Source organism: Mus pahari, chromosome 10 (assembly GCF_900095145.1).
Source record: "Mus pahari chromosome 10, PAHARI_EIJ_v1.1, whole genome shotgun sequence".
In the NCBI taxonomy this organism is placed as follows: domain Eukaryota; kingdom Metazoa; phylum Chordata; class Mammalia; order Rodentia; family Muridae; genus Mus; species Mus pahari.
The window spans coordinates 39,190,552-39,207,011 of record NC_034599.1 but is presented as its reverse complement, the minus strand read 5'-3'; the positions used below and the strand labels follow the sequence as shown (position 1 = coordinate 39,207,011).

General features: G+C 51.9%; 1 protein-coding gene across 5 annotated transcripts in view; it reads right to left on the bottom strand.

Moving 5' to 3' along the window:
• Window positions 1-3,631: 3,631 nt before the first annotated feature.
• Usp2 (ubiquitin specific peptidase 2) overlaps window positions 3,632-16,460 on the bottom strand; it is a 28,337-nt gene continuing 15,508 nt past the window's right edge. For 2 of the 5 annotated variants that reach the window (XM_021206534.1, XM_021206535.1), the window contains exons 3-13: window positions 10,023-10,073; window positions 9,073-9,196; window positions 8,188-8,299; window positions 7,982-8,092; window positions 7,400-7,464; window positions 7,112-7,215; window positions 6,944-7,024; window positions 6,751-6,829; window positions 6,503-6,610; window positions 6,042-6,162; window positions 3,632-5,500 (exon numbers count right to left, since the gene is read on the bottom strand). In XM_021206534.1, coding sequence (XP_021062193.1) covers window positions 5,413-5,500; window positions 6,042-6,162; window positions 6,503-6,610; window positions 6,751-6,829; window positions 6,944-7,024; window positions 7,112-7,215; window positions 7,400-7,464; window positions 7,982-8,092; window positions 8,188-8,299; window positions 9,073-9,196; window positions 10,023-10,073 — 1,044 coding nt within the window. In that variant the 3' untranslated portion in view covers window positions 3,632-5,412. Of the gene's footprint in view, window positions 5,501-6,041; window positions 6,163-6,502; window positions 6,611-6,750; window positions 6,830-6,943; window positions 7,025-7,111; window positions 7,216-7,399; window positions 7,465-7,981; window positions 8,093-8,187; window positions 8,300-9,072; window positions 9,197-10,022; window positions 10,074-13,811; window positions 14,227-16,460 lie in introns of those variants that run through there. The other 3 variants (XM_029543187.1, XM_029543186.1, XM_021206537.1) reach the window with 2 other exon arrangements.

The window sequence follows — 16,460 nt, the reverse complement described above, 5'->3', positions numbered from 1 at the left end:
AGAGAGAGAGAGAGAGAGAGAGAGAGAGAGAAAGAGAAAGAGAGAGAGAGAAGAGGGGAGGGGAAAGAGGAGAGAAGAGGGGGGAGGGAGAGAGAAACAGACTTAGAACCTATAGACTGCCCTACACCGGTCTGTGTGATTTGGGGGGCTGAGCCCCTTGGTGTGTGACTATTTGCTAGAGTCTGCAGGTACCAGGCCCGGCTGGGTGATGAAGCAGGCTGATGGAGTCACCCTTGTCTTAGTACACAGGACTTAGCAGTAGTTTCAAAGTGGGGCTCAGGGGCTCCTTAGCCTCTCCACCTCCAACTCTGTGTGGATAGGATTTATTACGCTCACGACTTGGTGGGATATAGGTCAGCACAGTGGAAGCCCTCTGGGTACAGGGCCCACCACTTGTCTAGCGGACTGTGACTGACCCCACAGCCATCAGAGATGAGCCAGGGCTCAAGTTACCACGTCTTCAAATTGCCCTGTGTTAGGCTCAGTGAAGTCCCATTTCACTAAGATAGGTCTTCTGGCAGCCAGGGGACTTGAACTTGGTTCTCCGCAGGGGCTCAGTGAGTTGTTTCTTATTCTTCTGGTGTAGGTTTTTTATTCTACTGGTGTAGATGGGTCAGATGACCTGGCCACAGTCTGGGGCCTCCAAAAAAAATCCATGTGCCTGTCTTGAGCCTAGGTGGACGACAGCATGGACAGCAGAGCCATGGAGACCACTAGAAAATCGTCTCTAAGGTCCTGAGGGCAAGCCATGCCATCTACCAGCAGCCATGGCTTCCTCTTTTTTGGTAACTTTCTTTTGAAACATCATCTTTTATCTCTATGTGTATATGACTGTACCGCTCGTGTGCCCATACCTATGGAGGTCAGAAGAGCCTCTCCTTCCGTCATGTGGGTTCCAGGGATTGAATTTAAGTTGCTAATCTTGGTGGCAAAGGCCTTGACTTGCTGAGCTATCTTGCCAACCCAATTCTAAAAGATTGCATTATTCTCTAATAATGCATAATTAGGTAGTAGTATTATCTAATAAAAGATGTATGTGTCTCTGAGTATGAGTGGGCATGCAGGTGTGAGTGTGAAAGACACTGGCCAACTTCCAGAAACCAGATCTCTCCACTGTGGGGACTGAACTCAAGTCCACTTGTGCAGTGGTGTCCCCTGTGCGCCCCTCTAGTCATAACTTCTTTCTTGCCAGGTATTTGGTCCCTGCGTGCCACACGTTTTCTAAACGGCCTCATGATGAGTTGGTGTTCTCACCATCGGCTTAGAGATGAGGACACTGGGCACAGAGAGGCTATGGTTGCTGCCCACTCCCTCCTGCCCTCTGCACCCGACCCAGAGAGTTGTATTCATGAATGTTGAAGGGTGGGGACCCTTAGAAGTGTCCAGCTCAAACAGACCTAGCAGGGCTCAGCTAGTTCATGCTGGCTGGCTTTGTTGCTGGGCACGTGTACATGCTACATGCCTGTTCGGTTTGCTTCCTAATGGAGTAGGAGAATTCTGCCAAGAGGCCTGCCAAATGTTGTCACCAATTCAAGCAGAATTGTTTCAGATGGAGCAAGAGCTGGGTGAGATCCGCCCTGTCTCAGCCACGGCCAGGTTTCGAACCCTCACTGTCAAAATGACAGACAGTAGGGGTGAGGCGGCTTCTAATGGCCCAAGTCTAAACATTCAAAAAATATGAATTGGGCTACTTAATTCTAAGGCTGGAAAGATGGCTAGCATGGTACCAAATCCCCAGCACAAGGTCTGTCCCTGCATTTTCAATTTTATTTTTTATGTGCATTGGTGTTCTGCCTGCATGTCGTGTGAGGGTGTCAGATCTTGGGAGTTACAGTTGTAAGGTGCCATGTGGGTACTGGGAATTGAACTCAGGACCTCTGGAAGAGCAGTCAGTGTTCTAAAATGTTGAGCCATCTCTGCAGCTGCTGCATTTCTGTGTTACTGCTTTGGTAAGGGAACTTGCTACAAATACAAAACCCATGACTTTAATTTCATCCCTGAAAATAGAGGAAAAAAGAGAACTGACTCTCAAAAGTTCCGTATGTATGTATGTCATGGTGTCCACATGTATGTCATGGTGTCCACATGTATGTCATGGTGTCCACATGTATGTCATGGTATCCACATGTATGTATGTCATGGTGTCCACATGTATGTATGTCATGGTGTCCACATGTATGTATGTCATGGTGTCCACATGTATGTCATGGTGTCCACATGTATGTCATGGTGTCCACATGTATGTATGTCATGGTGTCCACATGCTGTCCTAGAATAAATGTAAAAACCCAACAAAACAAACTATAAACTGGGCCAGGGAAGCATGGGTGTGTAAGTCCCAATTCAAATGTGTGTTTGGAGGACGTGAGCAGAGAGAACCCTTTGGTTTAAACGAGGCCTTGGAGGCCTACGAGAGGGAGCTCTTGTTCAAGGTCAACTGCACCTTCTCTCAGTGAGGGCCTGCAGGAACACCAGCTAAGAACAGGCAAAATAATCCAAGTTGCTAGGAGGCGATGCAGATCACAAAGAAATGCCTGCCTGCTGCCTGCGACAGACCTGCTTGTGTTTGGGGTTTGGTGCAGTGCTAGGGACTGTTACCATGGGGATGAGATGGAGTCACAGGCTAGGCAGAGAAAGGAAAGCTGCTAGCAAGGGCAAAGGCTTGACTCCAGTCCCTAATTCGTTACCGTCTGTCCTCTGGAGAACAGAGTGCACAGGGTGTCTTCTACCATCACTGAAAAGACGAGGCACCTTTAACTTGGCAGCGAGCCAGATTCTATTTAGGAGAGAATATTGTTTATATGTGGCTGCCTGGGAGAAGCCACCAGCTTTGAGATAGCTCATCCTTGGTCCTGCCATTCCTAGGGTGTAGGGGGGGGTGGTGGAGGCAGTCCAAGTCCCTCAGAGAGAAGTCATGAGGTTTGTTTAAATCTTTCTTCTTATGCTACAAGTGTGGTTTGCCAGGTGAAGCTCCAGCCTAGCATCCCAGAGGCCCTGGGTTCAAACCCAAGTACCAACTAAAATGGAACCTCAGTTCCTGCAGCAGCTCATCCTAGGCCTTAGCTCGGGGGCCGCCTGGACTATACGAGCTCTTGGCTAGAATAATAAAAGTTATCTTACTTTTCCACTCGCATCAAATTCCCAGGTTAGAAAGCTGTCTTCCTTCGTGAGGTGGGCCACCCAGGAGCACACACAGGCCCAAGTGACACAGGGATTTGTGCCACAACAGGAGACAATTAGAGACGACTTTGCTGTTCAATGCCTACAGTGCTACGGCCAGTTAGGCCGAAAAAACCACCAGACGTGTCCGTTTCCCCAGGTGTTCAGACTGTGCCCTTGGCAGGTTCATGTCTGTGGACGATGCTGCTGAGGTCTTTGGAAGTGTGATGTGCCTCATCTCTAAACATCTTGGCTAAAAGAATAAAACACGTGGACAAACTCAACCTGCGAATCCAGATGTGGAATATGGCACCTGAAATATGTACTATTTAAGGAACAAAAAATAACCGAGTTTAACAAGTGGGTAAGTAGGATGCAGCACTTAGGGCAAAAGCGGTGAGCCGTGTGGTCCTCACTTTGCTGGGAGCGTCCTGGATGCAAGCCCCTCCCCAATCATGACTGTCACACCAACTTCCTTCTCAAAGCTATTTATTCTGTACAAGGCTCCACTGTACACTAGACATTCTACTCTTGCTTACATAGTAAACAAGTGTACACCAGCCTTTGGGCTCATGTTCACAGGTCTTCCCTAGAGAAGGGTTATCAGGCCAGGTAAACTCAGGGTGTCTTTTCTTGGGTGCCCTGTCCTGGGACACTCAAGCACTCGAGGTTCTGAGGGCATAAGTCAGGCCCACCCGTGGGGGGTGCAAAATGCACTGTGCGAAATGCCTTAGTACTGAATAGCTTGGCTCTTGGGACAGCATGGAGTTGTTTTTTTTTTTTTTTGTCTAATGTCAGGGCAAAGAATCATACAAGCCAATCCCCAGCCATCCAGGCTCACACTCCCAGGACAGGACCAAAGACTGATGCCAAGACGGGTAAGGGATGGTGTGGGTGTCCCTGAGAAGCTCAGTCCAGAGGGCCTTTGTCTAAGAGACTCTGAGAAAGGGACAGGTGGCAGGAAGCTTGGAGGACAAGGACATCAAGAAGAGAATAAATTAAGGGGGGGGTGAGGGACAAGGGGCCCGTGCTGTCCTTCAAACAGCTGGGGGTCAGGGTGGGTGGGAGAGAGGTGGGAAGAGCTTGGTACACTATCTTAAACACCATTTACCCACTTCCCTCTTAACTACTGCTGTGCACAACAAGCCAGGGGCTAAGGGCAGGACCCTGTGTCCCCAAGGGGCTTTCAACATGGCACGGGGATAAAGGGAAGCAGCTGAGGGAGATATCTCAGGAAGGGGAAATTATCCCCTGGTCCCCAAATGCTATAAGGCACAATTCTTGGAGGCAACTAGATTCCATTCAAAATATTAAAGGGGAAGACAAAGCAACTTCAAAGCAGAGTGACTTCAGATCCCAGGTCCACTGTGACGATGCTTGGGCCCAGCCAACACTCACCCAGCACACGGGGGCTAGCATTAGGAAGGCTGTGTTTGGAGGAGAAAAAAAGAAAAACAAAACAAAAAAACCTAACAACAAAAAAAAAAACCCGAAACCAGGGAGCCAGCCCAATGTCCCAGTTGTGAAGAGGTGCGAAGGACATCTCCAGTCGGAACACGTTCGTTACAGTTAATTAAAAAAAAAAAAAAAAAAAAAAAAGACTTGGGTTTTTGAGGACCCAAACCAGCTTTTTTTTTTTTTTTCAAAGATGTCACCCTCATCTGTACCCCTGGACTTAGCAGCGTTAAGAGGGCTCTTGGCTCATGGGCGTTTCCTCTCTGGACTGGTGCGTAGGTCCAGGTAGGGCCGCCTCCTGCAGACTCCTCCCCAGCTCCATCCAGCAGCGATGCTCCTCGCGGGCTCCATCCAGACGGCACTGTCCTCCCAGCAGGTGTGGCACTGGGGGCAGCAGGTGGGCTGACGGTCCTCTCCCACAGACCGCTCTTGTTTTTATTACACACAGGAAAAAAAACCACAAGCTTAAAAATGCAAACGAGAGAAGCCAGACGAGGAGCTGAGGACGCTGCCGACTCTGTCTCCGCATCAGTCCGTCTTCCCGCCAGGCCGTGCGTGTGCGTGCGTGCGTGGCGCAGGGGCACATGGCTCCTCACTCCAGACCCGGACCAGGCCGTATCAACTTCTGCTCGGCAGCTTTATTTTACTTTATTTTTTTCTCTCACTTGTCAGGATTTTGTTGGTTTTTTGTTTGTTTGTTTTTTTGTGGTGTTTTTTTTCTGAATTTTTTTTTTAAAAAAAAAAACTTAGGACGTGGGGCCACCACAGGGAAGAGGGAAGGGCTGCAGCTCCTCAGTGCTACATACGGGAGGGTGGACTGGCCAGTTCATAGAAGAGCAAGTAGGCGTCGCTGGTGCGCACTTGGCTGGAGGACATGGGTGTGACACTGTGGAAAGATCAGGGAAAAGTCAGAGCCTGTTGAGAAAGGCCACGGGAGACACAGAGCAGAGAGGCTGAGCTTGAGGAAACGTCTCTAACTTCTCTATGCCAAGTTAACTTCTGCCTCTGTCCTTTGAGAGGTGTGTTAAGATTCCCATTATTTTTAAATACCCCGTGTATGTGCTACGCACGTCCATGGTGGCCGATGGCAATGAACTCCTGTTCTCTGCAATCGCAGTGGGAACCCTTGATTGCTGAGCCACTTCTTCAGTGCCAACCCATTTTTTGAGATGGAGTCTCACATAACCAAGGCTGACTTCAAACTAGCTAAGTGGCTGAGGATGACCTTGAAATCTTGACCTTCCGACCTTCGCCTCTCAGGTATTTGACTAGTGAGCCACCATACCTATCTATCCCGGACAGTCCCAGGAAGGGCAGCACACACGTGTATGATGGAGCTCTTGGACCCGACTTTCTGTCCATTCAAAATGGAAGCCGTATGAGATGACACTGCTGTCCCAGAGCCCCGCTGGAATCCCCTCTCTCACCTGGAGTCATTGAAAGTGTGCCATTCGCCCGTAACCGGACTTCGGCAGTACGCTGTGTAGTGGCCTCCCATGGTGGTTCCGGAGTGATTGGACACAGCGTACAGGTTGTAAACAGCGTGGTCTGAGGGGGAAGCACAGGTGTTAGCATTCCTGGCCAACATCCCCTCCTTAACTCCCTTTTATTTCCCAATCTCCCCCTCCACCCCTGCTTATTTCCTTGGTGTGTGTGTGTCGGTCAGAGGGGCATCTTGACAGAGTCAATTCTCTCTTTCTGTATGGGTTTTGGGGATCTGTCGAAGGTCATCGGCACTTTACCTGCTCACATCCTGATCTTTTGATTTCTTTCCTGCCCCTCGCCTCCCTTCTCCCCTCTTCCCTCCTGCTCCAGTATACTCACTGGTGTTTTCCCTCCTGCCCCAGTACACTCACTGGTGTTTTCCCTCCTGCCCCAGTACACTCACTGGTGTTTTCTGAAGCAAATTCTCTCAGGTCCAGGTCTCTTAGTGGGAAATTCACAAATGTTGTGAGCTTGCTGGTTCGTATCCTGGATTCTGAGAACCGCTTCAGGTCTGTGATTGCTCTGAGTCAAGGAGAGGAAGCAGAACCGCAAACCAAGAAGTATACAGTGGAAGCTGCTCCCTTCCCCTTCTGGTCCCTTGTCAACAGTCACCCCCCAAAACCAGCTCCCCACCCTGGGAGTCAAGGATACGGAGCACCAAGACCTTTGGGAACCTCTGGACAGAGAACTTCTTTATGCATCGTTTTCTGGCTCGGCAGCGGCAGCAAGTCTAAAAGATGAGACACAAAAGAGGCTAGAAAGAGCCTGAGGTAGGGAGACTTGGTGGCCCTTCCCCAACCAGGCACTGTGAAGGTGGCTGTTCTGTCACTGAGGGGTGACTTACTGGCTTCTCATCACCATCTAATATATCCTCTTTGGTGAAGAGCCTCATACAGTCCATTAACGTCACCTCAGGATAACCTCTCTGCAAAGGAAAAGGGTCCAGGTCAGAGGTCACGACCTCACTGAGCCCCGAGTGTGATGCTGACGCGGGGACCACAGCGGAGCATACCTTTGCGATGGGCAACGAGAGATCCCAGAAGGGATCGAAGACTGTAGAGCAGTAGCCACAGTCGGTGCATGTCAGGGAGCTCTTTAGCTGCCCAACGAAGAGATCTGGGGAGAGAGAGCCAGGCCATGCTGAGCATGCTGAATGCTGGTCTTCCTTTCCCACCCATGCTGGCCTTAGTTTTGAGAGCCATAGGCAGAAGCAGGGTTCCCTGGGAAAAACGATCCCCGTGGCTTCTCGAGCAAAAGTGGGTAACAACAGAAGCAGATGTTTTCTTGTCTAGATACTTACCCCCAATCCGACTGTCTTCCCTTTCTAGATACTTCCTCCACATCTGTCGGCCCTTTTCTTCATCACTGGGAAGCACAGACAGGAAGACAGCGAGGTCAGGACCCAAACCCTGGAAGGCTTTAAGGGCTCTCATCTTGAGTCTTCATGGATTTACAGACATTACTGTTTGGGGTGCTGTGTCTGGAATCCCTGGCCTCGCTCCTGGTCACACAACCCTCCCGAGCTGTACCTCCCAAGCCACAGTTCTCTTGAGCCAGGATTAACCCAGGCTGGTCTCAAATTCATAATCCTTCCTACCTCAGTTCTCTGAATTCTAGGGTTACAGGTATATACTACCATGCCTGGCTTAAACCTTTTAATCTTCGAAAGCAATCTTAGAGGATGTAACTTAGTGGCAGAGTGCTCGCCCATCGCATGCAAGGGCCTAGGTACATAGACCTGAGCACAGTACCGAAATAAAAAGTCCCAGCTTAAACACAACAAAGCAAATCTGGTTCTCCCCAAATCATTACTCCTATAGAAGTAGGCACAAAGGTCAAGTTCACAAAGGCTTCGCTTGAGGCAGGACCTCCTCTTACTTACGGGAGATGATCAAGGGTCTCAGGGCTGGCCTTAGGCCTTGCTGCCACCCGGTTCACCTCATTGTGGAGACCATCCAGAAGGAAACGAAGGAATTCCTGAGCGTCCTGCTGACTGAACGCAAACAAAGTGAGCGGGTGAGCAGCGCCCACCAGACCTTGCTTGTGCTGCCAGCCACCTTGGGGAGGGCACGCATGCCAGGCCCTTACTTGTAGCCCATGAAGCGTGGTGCGTATCTCTGGATCTGGGTCTTGAACTCAGATGGGCTCACCACATCATTGGGGGATGACGTCCATATGGTCTGGATTAGTTTTGCAAACTCTGTTAGGAGTCATTAAAAAGGGTGAAGAACAGGTGAGATTATTTAAGATAGGGTTCCTCTGTGTAGCAATGGCTGTCCTGTAACTAACTCCATAGACCAGGTTGGCCTGGAATCCAGAGATCTGCCTGCCTCCTGAGCCCTGGAATTAAAAGTGTGCATCACGACTACCTGGCTGAGATAGTTTCTTTTTAAAAAAGTTATTTTAATATGTGTGTGTGTATGTATGTGTGTATGTGTGTGTGTGTGTGCATGCCCAAGGAGGCCATAGGAGGGAAACCAAGCTCCGGTCCTCTGTAAGCACAGTGAGCACTTTTGTGGTGCACACCTGTGGTTCCACGTTAAAGTAGGAAGGTCAGGAATTCAAGGCCAGCCTAGGCTACATGAGACTGTCTCAAAAACAACAAAACAAACAAACAAACAAAGAAAGCAAACTAAAAAACTAAAACCAAGACAACCAGCCAGGCCAAGCCCCCCACAGATCAACAACCAATGAACAACTAAGATGGAGCACTGGAACTGGAGTCAGACATGAGGTTGTACACATTGATCCCATCACCTAGGAGGCCGAAGCAAGAGAATCACTCACATGGCTCCAACCAGGGTTACACAGGAAGGCTATATTTCAACAACACATTCTGAAACTTGAGCCCCAACCAAGAACAAGCAAAGAAAGAAAACTAGAGAGGTGCATCTACAACACACCACCAGTCCAGCCTGGTGGAACGGAAGAGCTGAGAAGGGGAGCAGGACCACACCCACACGGGCTCCTCACCTTCCATGAGGGCCGTGTGTGCACCGCTGGTGTGGCCGAGGTCCCGCATGTACAGCCTCTGGAGGCAGTAATCTCTCAGCTCTCGGGTGTTGCTCAGGCACTGAAGAATTGAGTTCATGAAGCACTAGGAAAGATCATCGAGCAATTAGTGGGCGCACACCGCTCTGGGGTTTTCATAAGCATTATTCCCAGCTCATGGCACTACTGGGATGCGGTAGCAACTTCAAGAGATGGGGCCTAGGGAGGCTTTCAGGTATGGGGGCTTGCCCAGCAGACCCCACTCTCTTCCCATCCCCCTCTCTTTTGTCTCCTGGCCACGAAGTGAATGGTTTTGCTTTGCTGTACCTGTGCTGTCTGCCTTGTCACAAGCCCAAAGCAACAGAGCCAGTAAGCAACCCACACGGAGCCCAACACACCGTCTTTATTAGGCTGATTTCTCTCACACATCTATCGTGGGGGAAGGCTGACTAGCAACGCTGTGATGTGATGGGGTAGAGCCCCTTACCCAGCACCTCTGTTACTGGCAACTAAGGTTCTCTCTCTCTCTCTCCTACCCAAAATGAACTCTCTCACAGCCCCAGGCTCCTCCTTCCTGAGTGAAGGCAGGGTGGAGTGAGGCAGGTATGGGGGAAGGCCATGGAATTGGCTCCTTCCTATTGAGGTGTACAAAGGGGTGTGGGCACACTGGTCAGCAGTGGGTGGGAAGTGACAGGAATCAGGAGGAAGGTCCAGGAGAGCAGCAGGCTTGAAGTGACAAGGGCAACTTCCTTTTAGCAGTGCTTCCTGCTGGGGCGGGTGAGACAGAGCCTTGCAATTCACTGAAACCCCAGCCAGGAAGGGCTCACTGCTGGAGCTGGGGGGGGGGGTACGGGACACTCTGTAAATATAATTATCCCATTCAGGAGAGGAGGGAAGGGCTTCAGGAAAGAGGCAAGTTGGGAGGAACTTACCGTATTCCCAAGGTTTCGAAGACCAGCCAGACCCTGGGCACTCTTTGAATTCTGTAAGTGAAGAACAGGTCACATGAGGGTGAGGGACAGCCCTGGGTCTGTACTAGTTCTCAACACCTCCTTCCCTTCTCCACCAGGCTTCTCTTCCCAGCCTCTGTCTGCATCTTGGAGAAAAGAGCATGGAGGAAGGCCTGTTTTCAACACAGACTGCTCTTCGGGACTCTGCTCTTGTATGTACTTCCCCATCACTTAGCTCTTTTGAGACAGAGTCTCACTAGGTAGTGAATGTATGGTAATCTTCCTGCTTCTGCCTCCCGAGTGCTGGGATTACAGGTATACGCTACTACACCAGTGGAGACTAAAGATTAGAACTAGAGGCTAGGGATTCATAATTTCAGGAATTTAGTCAATTCCTCATTGAACGAAATTGAAAGTCCAGGTCAGGCATGGTGATGAAAGCCTGCAATCCCAGCACCTGGGAAACAGAGGCAGGAGAATTAGGAATTCAAGGCCAGCCGCAGCTACATACACAGTGAACCCAAAGGCTAGCCTGAGCTATATGAAACAATAAATAAAAACAGGTTTCATAGCTCAAATCCAGGCACTATTTCAAATGACCTATATTTATATTATATGTTCAATATATAAAGGGACTGTCATAAATGGCACGTTAAGAAACTGAAATGACAAACCACTCTAATTGAGTTTCGATCTTCAGCTGGGGAAAACTCAAGCTGCCTGCTGTCTGAACTGCCAGAGACAGGTGGAATTCCTTCCAGCTGAACTCAGCTTCTAAAGGGCTGAGCCAAGGCGGGAGGGGAGGATCCTCCCAGCCCGGCTCCTCTCGGGTTTCAACATCCCGACCGACCGGCCACTGGCCCCAAGCTGAGGAAGCACCTGGCTGAAGGTGCCACTCCGGTCTCTGCTGTGGAGGCTGGTGAGGGGGTTGGCGAGAGAGCAGGTGCGAGATCGCAGGCGCTCGCTCAGGGTTATTTGTCAAGGTCTCTTAGCTAATCCTGGGCACGCCTTCTAGGGATCAGAAACCCTTCAGGCTCAAAGGGTTAAAGTGGTTGAGCTTGGGATGAGTCTGCCACCCCCTCTTGGAAAGGGGGCCTCGGAGCAGGCAACTCTGGAGCAACACTGGCTGGGGCATGCGTGGGGCCGGCTCAACCCTGATCAGAACAGGAGCCTGAAATAACTCAGCTAAAATTACTCATGCCATGTGCTGACAGCCTATGGGGCTGTCAGAGGCTCAAAGCCCAGGAGACTGTCAGCTTGAAGGGAGGTGGGGAGAAGCAGGCCGAGGGCTTTCTCAAGAAGTGCCAGGCCCCTCCCACGGGTAAGAGGATCCCTCCCTCTGCAGTTGTCAGGTCGGACTCTAGCAGGTAGAGAAAAACATACCCAGCAGAGACTTGCTTTAAACCTTCAGCTGGGGGGCAAGCCTGCCGCAGCCTGTAGGGTGTACCCCCTCACCGCCTTGGCCTGCACCTTATGTGGCCCTCAAATGAACTGGGAGCCCCACCACTGGGTGTTGTAGTTCAGCAGGTGGCTTGACTTAGCATTTGTTCAAGTCTTGGGTTTGACCCCTGGCAATGGCAAAATGTGAATGCTGTCTTACTGACACCTGTGGTGGGCCCTCTAAGTGGCCTACCACAGAGACAGTCCTTGGGGACAAAGCTCTTATCAGGGCTTTGAACAAAACGGTTAAAAAAAAAAATTCTTCCTTTTTCCCAGAGTCCAGCAAGAAAGCACCCAGCGCTCTTCCTGTTGCCCATGTAGAGGTACCCACTGCGGGGTGCCCACACATGATGCCCACTCACACCTGGCTTCGGGAGCTCTTTTACTAATCCTTACCCCCTGTGCCCGAGACGACATCGGTCTAAACAGGCTGTAGAGACAGAAAGCATCCTACCACGGGGGAGCATGTCCACGTCCACCAGGGCAGGCTCTCAGCTCAGGTACTTATCCCAGCACTAGTGAGGGTGGGGAAAGGGGCGGGGTCACCAGTCCACACAGGCACACCTGCCTCCCATGTGACTGGGCAGCTGGAAGGTGGGAAGTACACCAGTTCTCCATGGCTAGTGTTCTACTTCCAATGTTTCTATTGGCTTGAGGCTAGAAAGAAAGGAGAGGCTCCCCGAAATCACTATTAGGACCCTCTGATTTTTTCTCTCTTTTTTTTAGTGTGAGGAGTCATGTTCTTATCTAAAATTTCCTCAGCTCTAAAACGCTTGGCAATTTTGTCTTCTTTCCTTTCTTAGACATGGGGTCTCACCATACACCCCTGGCTAGTCCCAAAGTCACTATGTAGTCGGGATCCCTCTGCCTCCCACGGATTGAGATTATAGGCATTCACCACCATGCCTGACCCTACTTGCCAACTTCTTAGAGCTCTATGTAGGAGGTGGGGGGGTGGTTGTGGGGCTCGGGGGTGGGAGTGGATCAGGGGTGGGGGGAGCCGGGCTGCTCTAGGCCAGGCCAGATATTCTTCAGCCATGAATAGGAAATCAGGAGCTCCAGGGAAAGTCAGCACTTTCCATAACAGAGAAGAACAAAATGTCCCAGGAGTGACCTTTCTCACAGGGCAAACAATCCTACCTCTGGGCTGGCAGGGAAAGAGAGGTTAGGACTGAAAAGGTGGGACAGAAACCCTGCACAGTCAGCCGCTCACAAAGCCAGCGCAAGGAGAGGCTCCCAGCTGTTTGGCTGGGGCTCATGTGCAGAGGTGAGAAAGTTTGGACCTGACGTTGCCTTACACTCAGCCATCAGCAAACCTAGCTTTGACTCAGTAGCAAGCACTGTTCTAGAGAGCAGATGCCACCTCCATAGTAAACAGCACTCCTCTGCCAGGGCAGGAGCGGGGGCTCAAACAGCCTGTCACTGGATAATGCGGGTTGGCATCTGGGCATGGGCCTGTAAGAAAGGGGAGCTGAGATTGTGACTTCACACTGGAGACCCCAGCTGAGGGGCATTCTTGCTTTATCTGCATGATGAGGGTCAGCCCAGTGTCCTGGCGGCAAGCAAGGAGCCCGGTGTAGCTCTGGCACGGGGCAGGGCACGCACTGCCAACACGGGAGCTGGTGCCTGTTACATAAGACCTGTCAAGCTCGGGCCCCTTCTCTTTCCCAAAGAGACAGTGGCCAGCCGTAGCTTCAGCAGTACTCAGGGAGCTGCTTCAATCAAGGAATCAGCTGCCCACGACACACAACTGAAGAGGGCCGGGAAGAGAAGGGCCCATTCTCTCACCTGTCTACAACCTCTGCCCTTCACGGGGTCAAAGCACCGAGGCAACTGACCCCTGGGAGGCAGCCCATTTGGGAACAGAGAAAGGGAGGCACCCTTTGATCCACCTTCCTTGTTGGAGTTTGGTCTTGGAAGAATCACCTCCCCACCCCCCCCACCACCCCTCCGGTCCAGCGTGTTGCCTGTTCCTTCGAGTCACACATCTAGTCACACACCAGCCCTAGTCAAGGTTACTCTAGCCTGCACCTGTCTTGATATAGGTGACTGGGATTAAGAGGCCAAGAGCCACCAGGTGCCCGGGTCACCCAGGGAAGGGGGTGAGGGGACCTTAGGGACTTGGATAACAACAGGGGAGGGGTCTGCAGCAAGCCTGCGATCTCTAGGGAAGGGGGCATCCCGTGCCAGGAGATCCTTGGAAAAGAGGGGGAAAAGCTGGCGAGGAACATCCCGGGGATTCAGAGACTCATGGTAGACTGGGGTTGATCCCGGGAGCAAGCAGGACCCCAGACCTTCAGCGTGGGAGGTCCTAGAAAAGGGCCCGCGTACCTTGGCTTTGTTGAGCAGAAGCCCCACGAAGGTGGAGAGCAGCAGGGACGGGGACAGAGGGGAGCGCGGCCGCAGCTCCTTGGCGAGAGCGGGAAAGTGGGCGGCGGGGGGCTCTTCGGGCAGGGTCACCGTGTAGGAGGTACGCATGCTGCGGAGCGGGCGGTGGGCTATGCCCCGAACCCAACGCGGCTGCCCAAGGGGTTACAGAGAGTCCCCGTGCCTTGCTACAACCCGGACACCGAAGCCGGCGGAGACCCCACAGAACCCCGTCGGCGACGAGGGGCAGTAACCGCTACTGCGGGGCCCAGCGCGCGCTTCTCCGCCTCAACCTCCCCACCTCGCGCAGCCAACCGACCGGGCCCGGCGCTCGCGCTCCGGCGGACTGGCTGACCCGCCGAGCTTCCAGCTTTGCGACGTCAGCGCCAGGGAGGGGCAGGGGCAGAGCCGGACCCGGACCACGCCCCGCCCCGCCTTCGCCCCGCCCCGGGAGTCGGCACGCGGACGCCGGCGAGGTCGGAGGGCCCGCCCAAAGCCGATGACCCTGGGGCCACAGAGACGCGGGAACCCTACTGGGGCAAAGCGAGGACGCGCTATCACTGGCCGGCCCAGGGGTTGGGCTCCACAGACAATCTCTGGGGTCCTTGGGAGACGCTCCCCTTAAGATCAAGTGTCAGTCAGCCTGGAGCGCCTCCGCCCGGGCAGCAGGCAATTGTGAACTTGGGGTTGTGGACTCTTTTGAGACCCGAGGGACAGCTAGTTTTAGGGCAAAATGCACAGGCACACATACTTTCGTCTAGCATGCGGGGTACCCCTGTCTTCGTGACGGCCAGCATTCTCAGGGTCTGCAGGGATCGAGGAGCCTTGGCTAGAAAAGATTCCCAACCGCCTCCGGGGCTAAGCTCCGCTCCTCTCTAGACCTGGCCTAGCCCATGATCAAGGGAGGCGGTGCTCATTTTATCAGGTACAATAGGTTACTGGCCCTTTGGCTCTAGGAAAGAACCATTTCTGGGTCCTCCCAACCAATTACCCAAATCCATCTCGTCTAGAATCTTAAATTTTAACTTTTTATAAGAGGATGGGAGAAAGACGCTCTTCTTGTACTTGTGGGGGGGGGTGGTCTCCGGCCCCCACGTGGGCAATGATTAAAGGCAGGGGGGTCTAGGGAGAGGGGTTTGTTTTTGATGCTCCACCCCCTCACCTAACAGGGAAGCGCAGGAATCTGCCGAGAGAAAGTATCTTGTTTGGAGCTTGCAGGCTATTTTTAGCCAGTATTTTTAGCGTTTAAAAATACTTGGAGAGGCAGCAGTGTGCGCTGTTACTCATCTGTGGGCTGCTTCTGTTCCTCCTGGCACGCTCATCCCCACATGTACACGAGTACCGCACACACGACCACAACCACATGGAGACTGCGTCCGAGATGCATGTGTGGGTTGTACCCTAGGCCGCCCACAAAATAGGAATTTGGTGCAAATAGGTGGAGAGCACGGGCAGTCTCTCATCATTATGTCCTCAGCACTGGTGGCGGGAGGGGGAGGGAGCAGGAGCCACTGGGCAATGAAGGCTGTCACGGTTGGAGGCACGATCTTCAGACTTTGACCCAACCTGGACCCTGGACATACTGCAACGGCCCTTTTCTTCAAGCTTCCGTCTTTGCAGCAACACCTTTTTCCAGGGGGCAGGTCCCACATTCTGGCGCGTCAGGCTCTCGCTCACATTTGATCACAGCATTGCTGTGAGATAACCAGAGCATCTTGCACGTGGTCCAGGAGGCTGTAAAGCTGTCTATCCATAGCCTCTTTCCATTATCATTCTCCTCCTGTTTCTCTGATCCCTGCCACCAACTACCTTGCTCCTGTTCGGCTCTTAAGAAAAAGGATTGGAGCTGGGCAGACAGCACAGCAGACAAACATCCTTGCCTCCAAGACTGACCACCTGAGTTCCATCCCCAGGTCTCACATGGTTAAAGAAGAGATACAAGTTATCCTCTGACCTCTACACTTACAAAGTCAATATAATAATTTTAAGACGGGGTCTAACTATGTATCCCTAACTGGCCAGGACCTTGCTATGTAGCCTCATGGTGATCCTCTTGCCTTTTGCCCCCTGAATGCTGCTGGGATTTAAGAAACAGAAGTAGGCTGCTGCTGGTGGTGGCAGCACATGGGCACACACACAAGCCTTTAAACCCAGCACTCAGGAGGCAGAGGCAGGTGAATCTCTGAATACCAGGGCAGCCTGGTCTAAAGATAGAGTTTCAGGACGGCCAGATCTACACTGAGAAATTCTGTCCTGAAAAACCAACCAACCAACCAACCAACTAACCAACTGAAAACAAAAACGAAAGAGAAAGAAAGGAAATGGACCTAGCTGAGCATGTTGCCCTGTAATCCTAGCATTCAGAAGGCTGAGGCAGGAGGATTGCTAGTTTGAGGCCAGCCTGGACTGCATAGTAAGAGCCTGTCTTAACTCTTTTCCTCCGGCAGTGTATCAGCTGACTGACTGGTGCTCATATTCCTGTAAATAACCTCTTATCCGTGTTCCTGTAAGCAGCTCTAAGGAAACTCAGGGTCCCTAAAAGGGGGTGTGGGTAGAAGAGGGATTGCTTAGGAAGGGGAGCAGCAGAAGTGAGAGCTGGATGAAAGGAGGGGG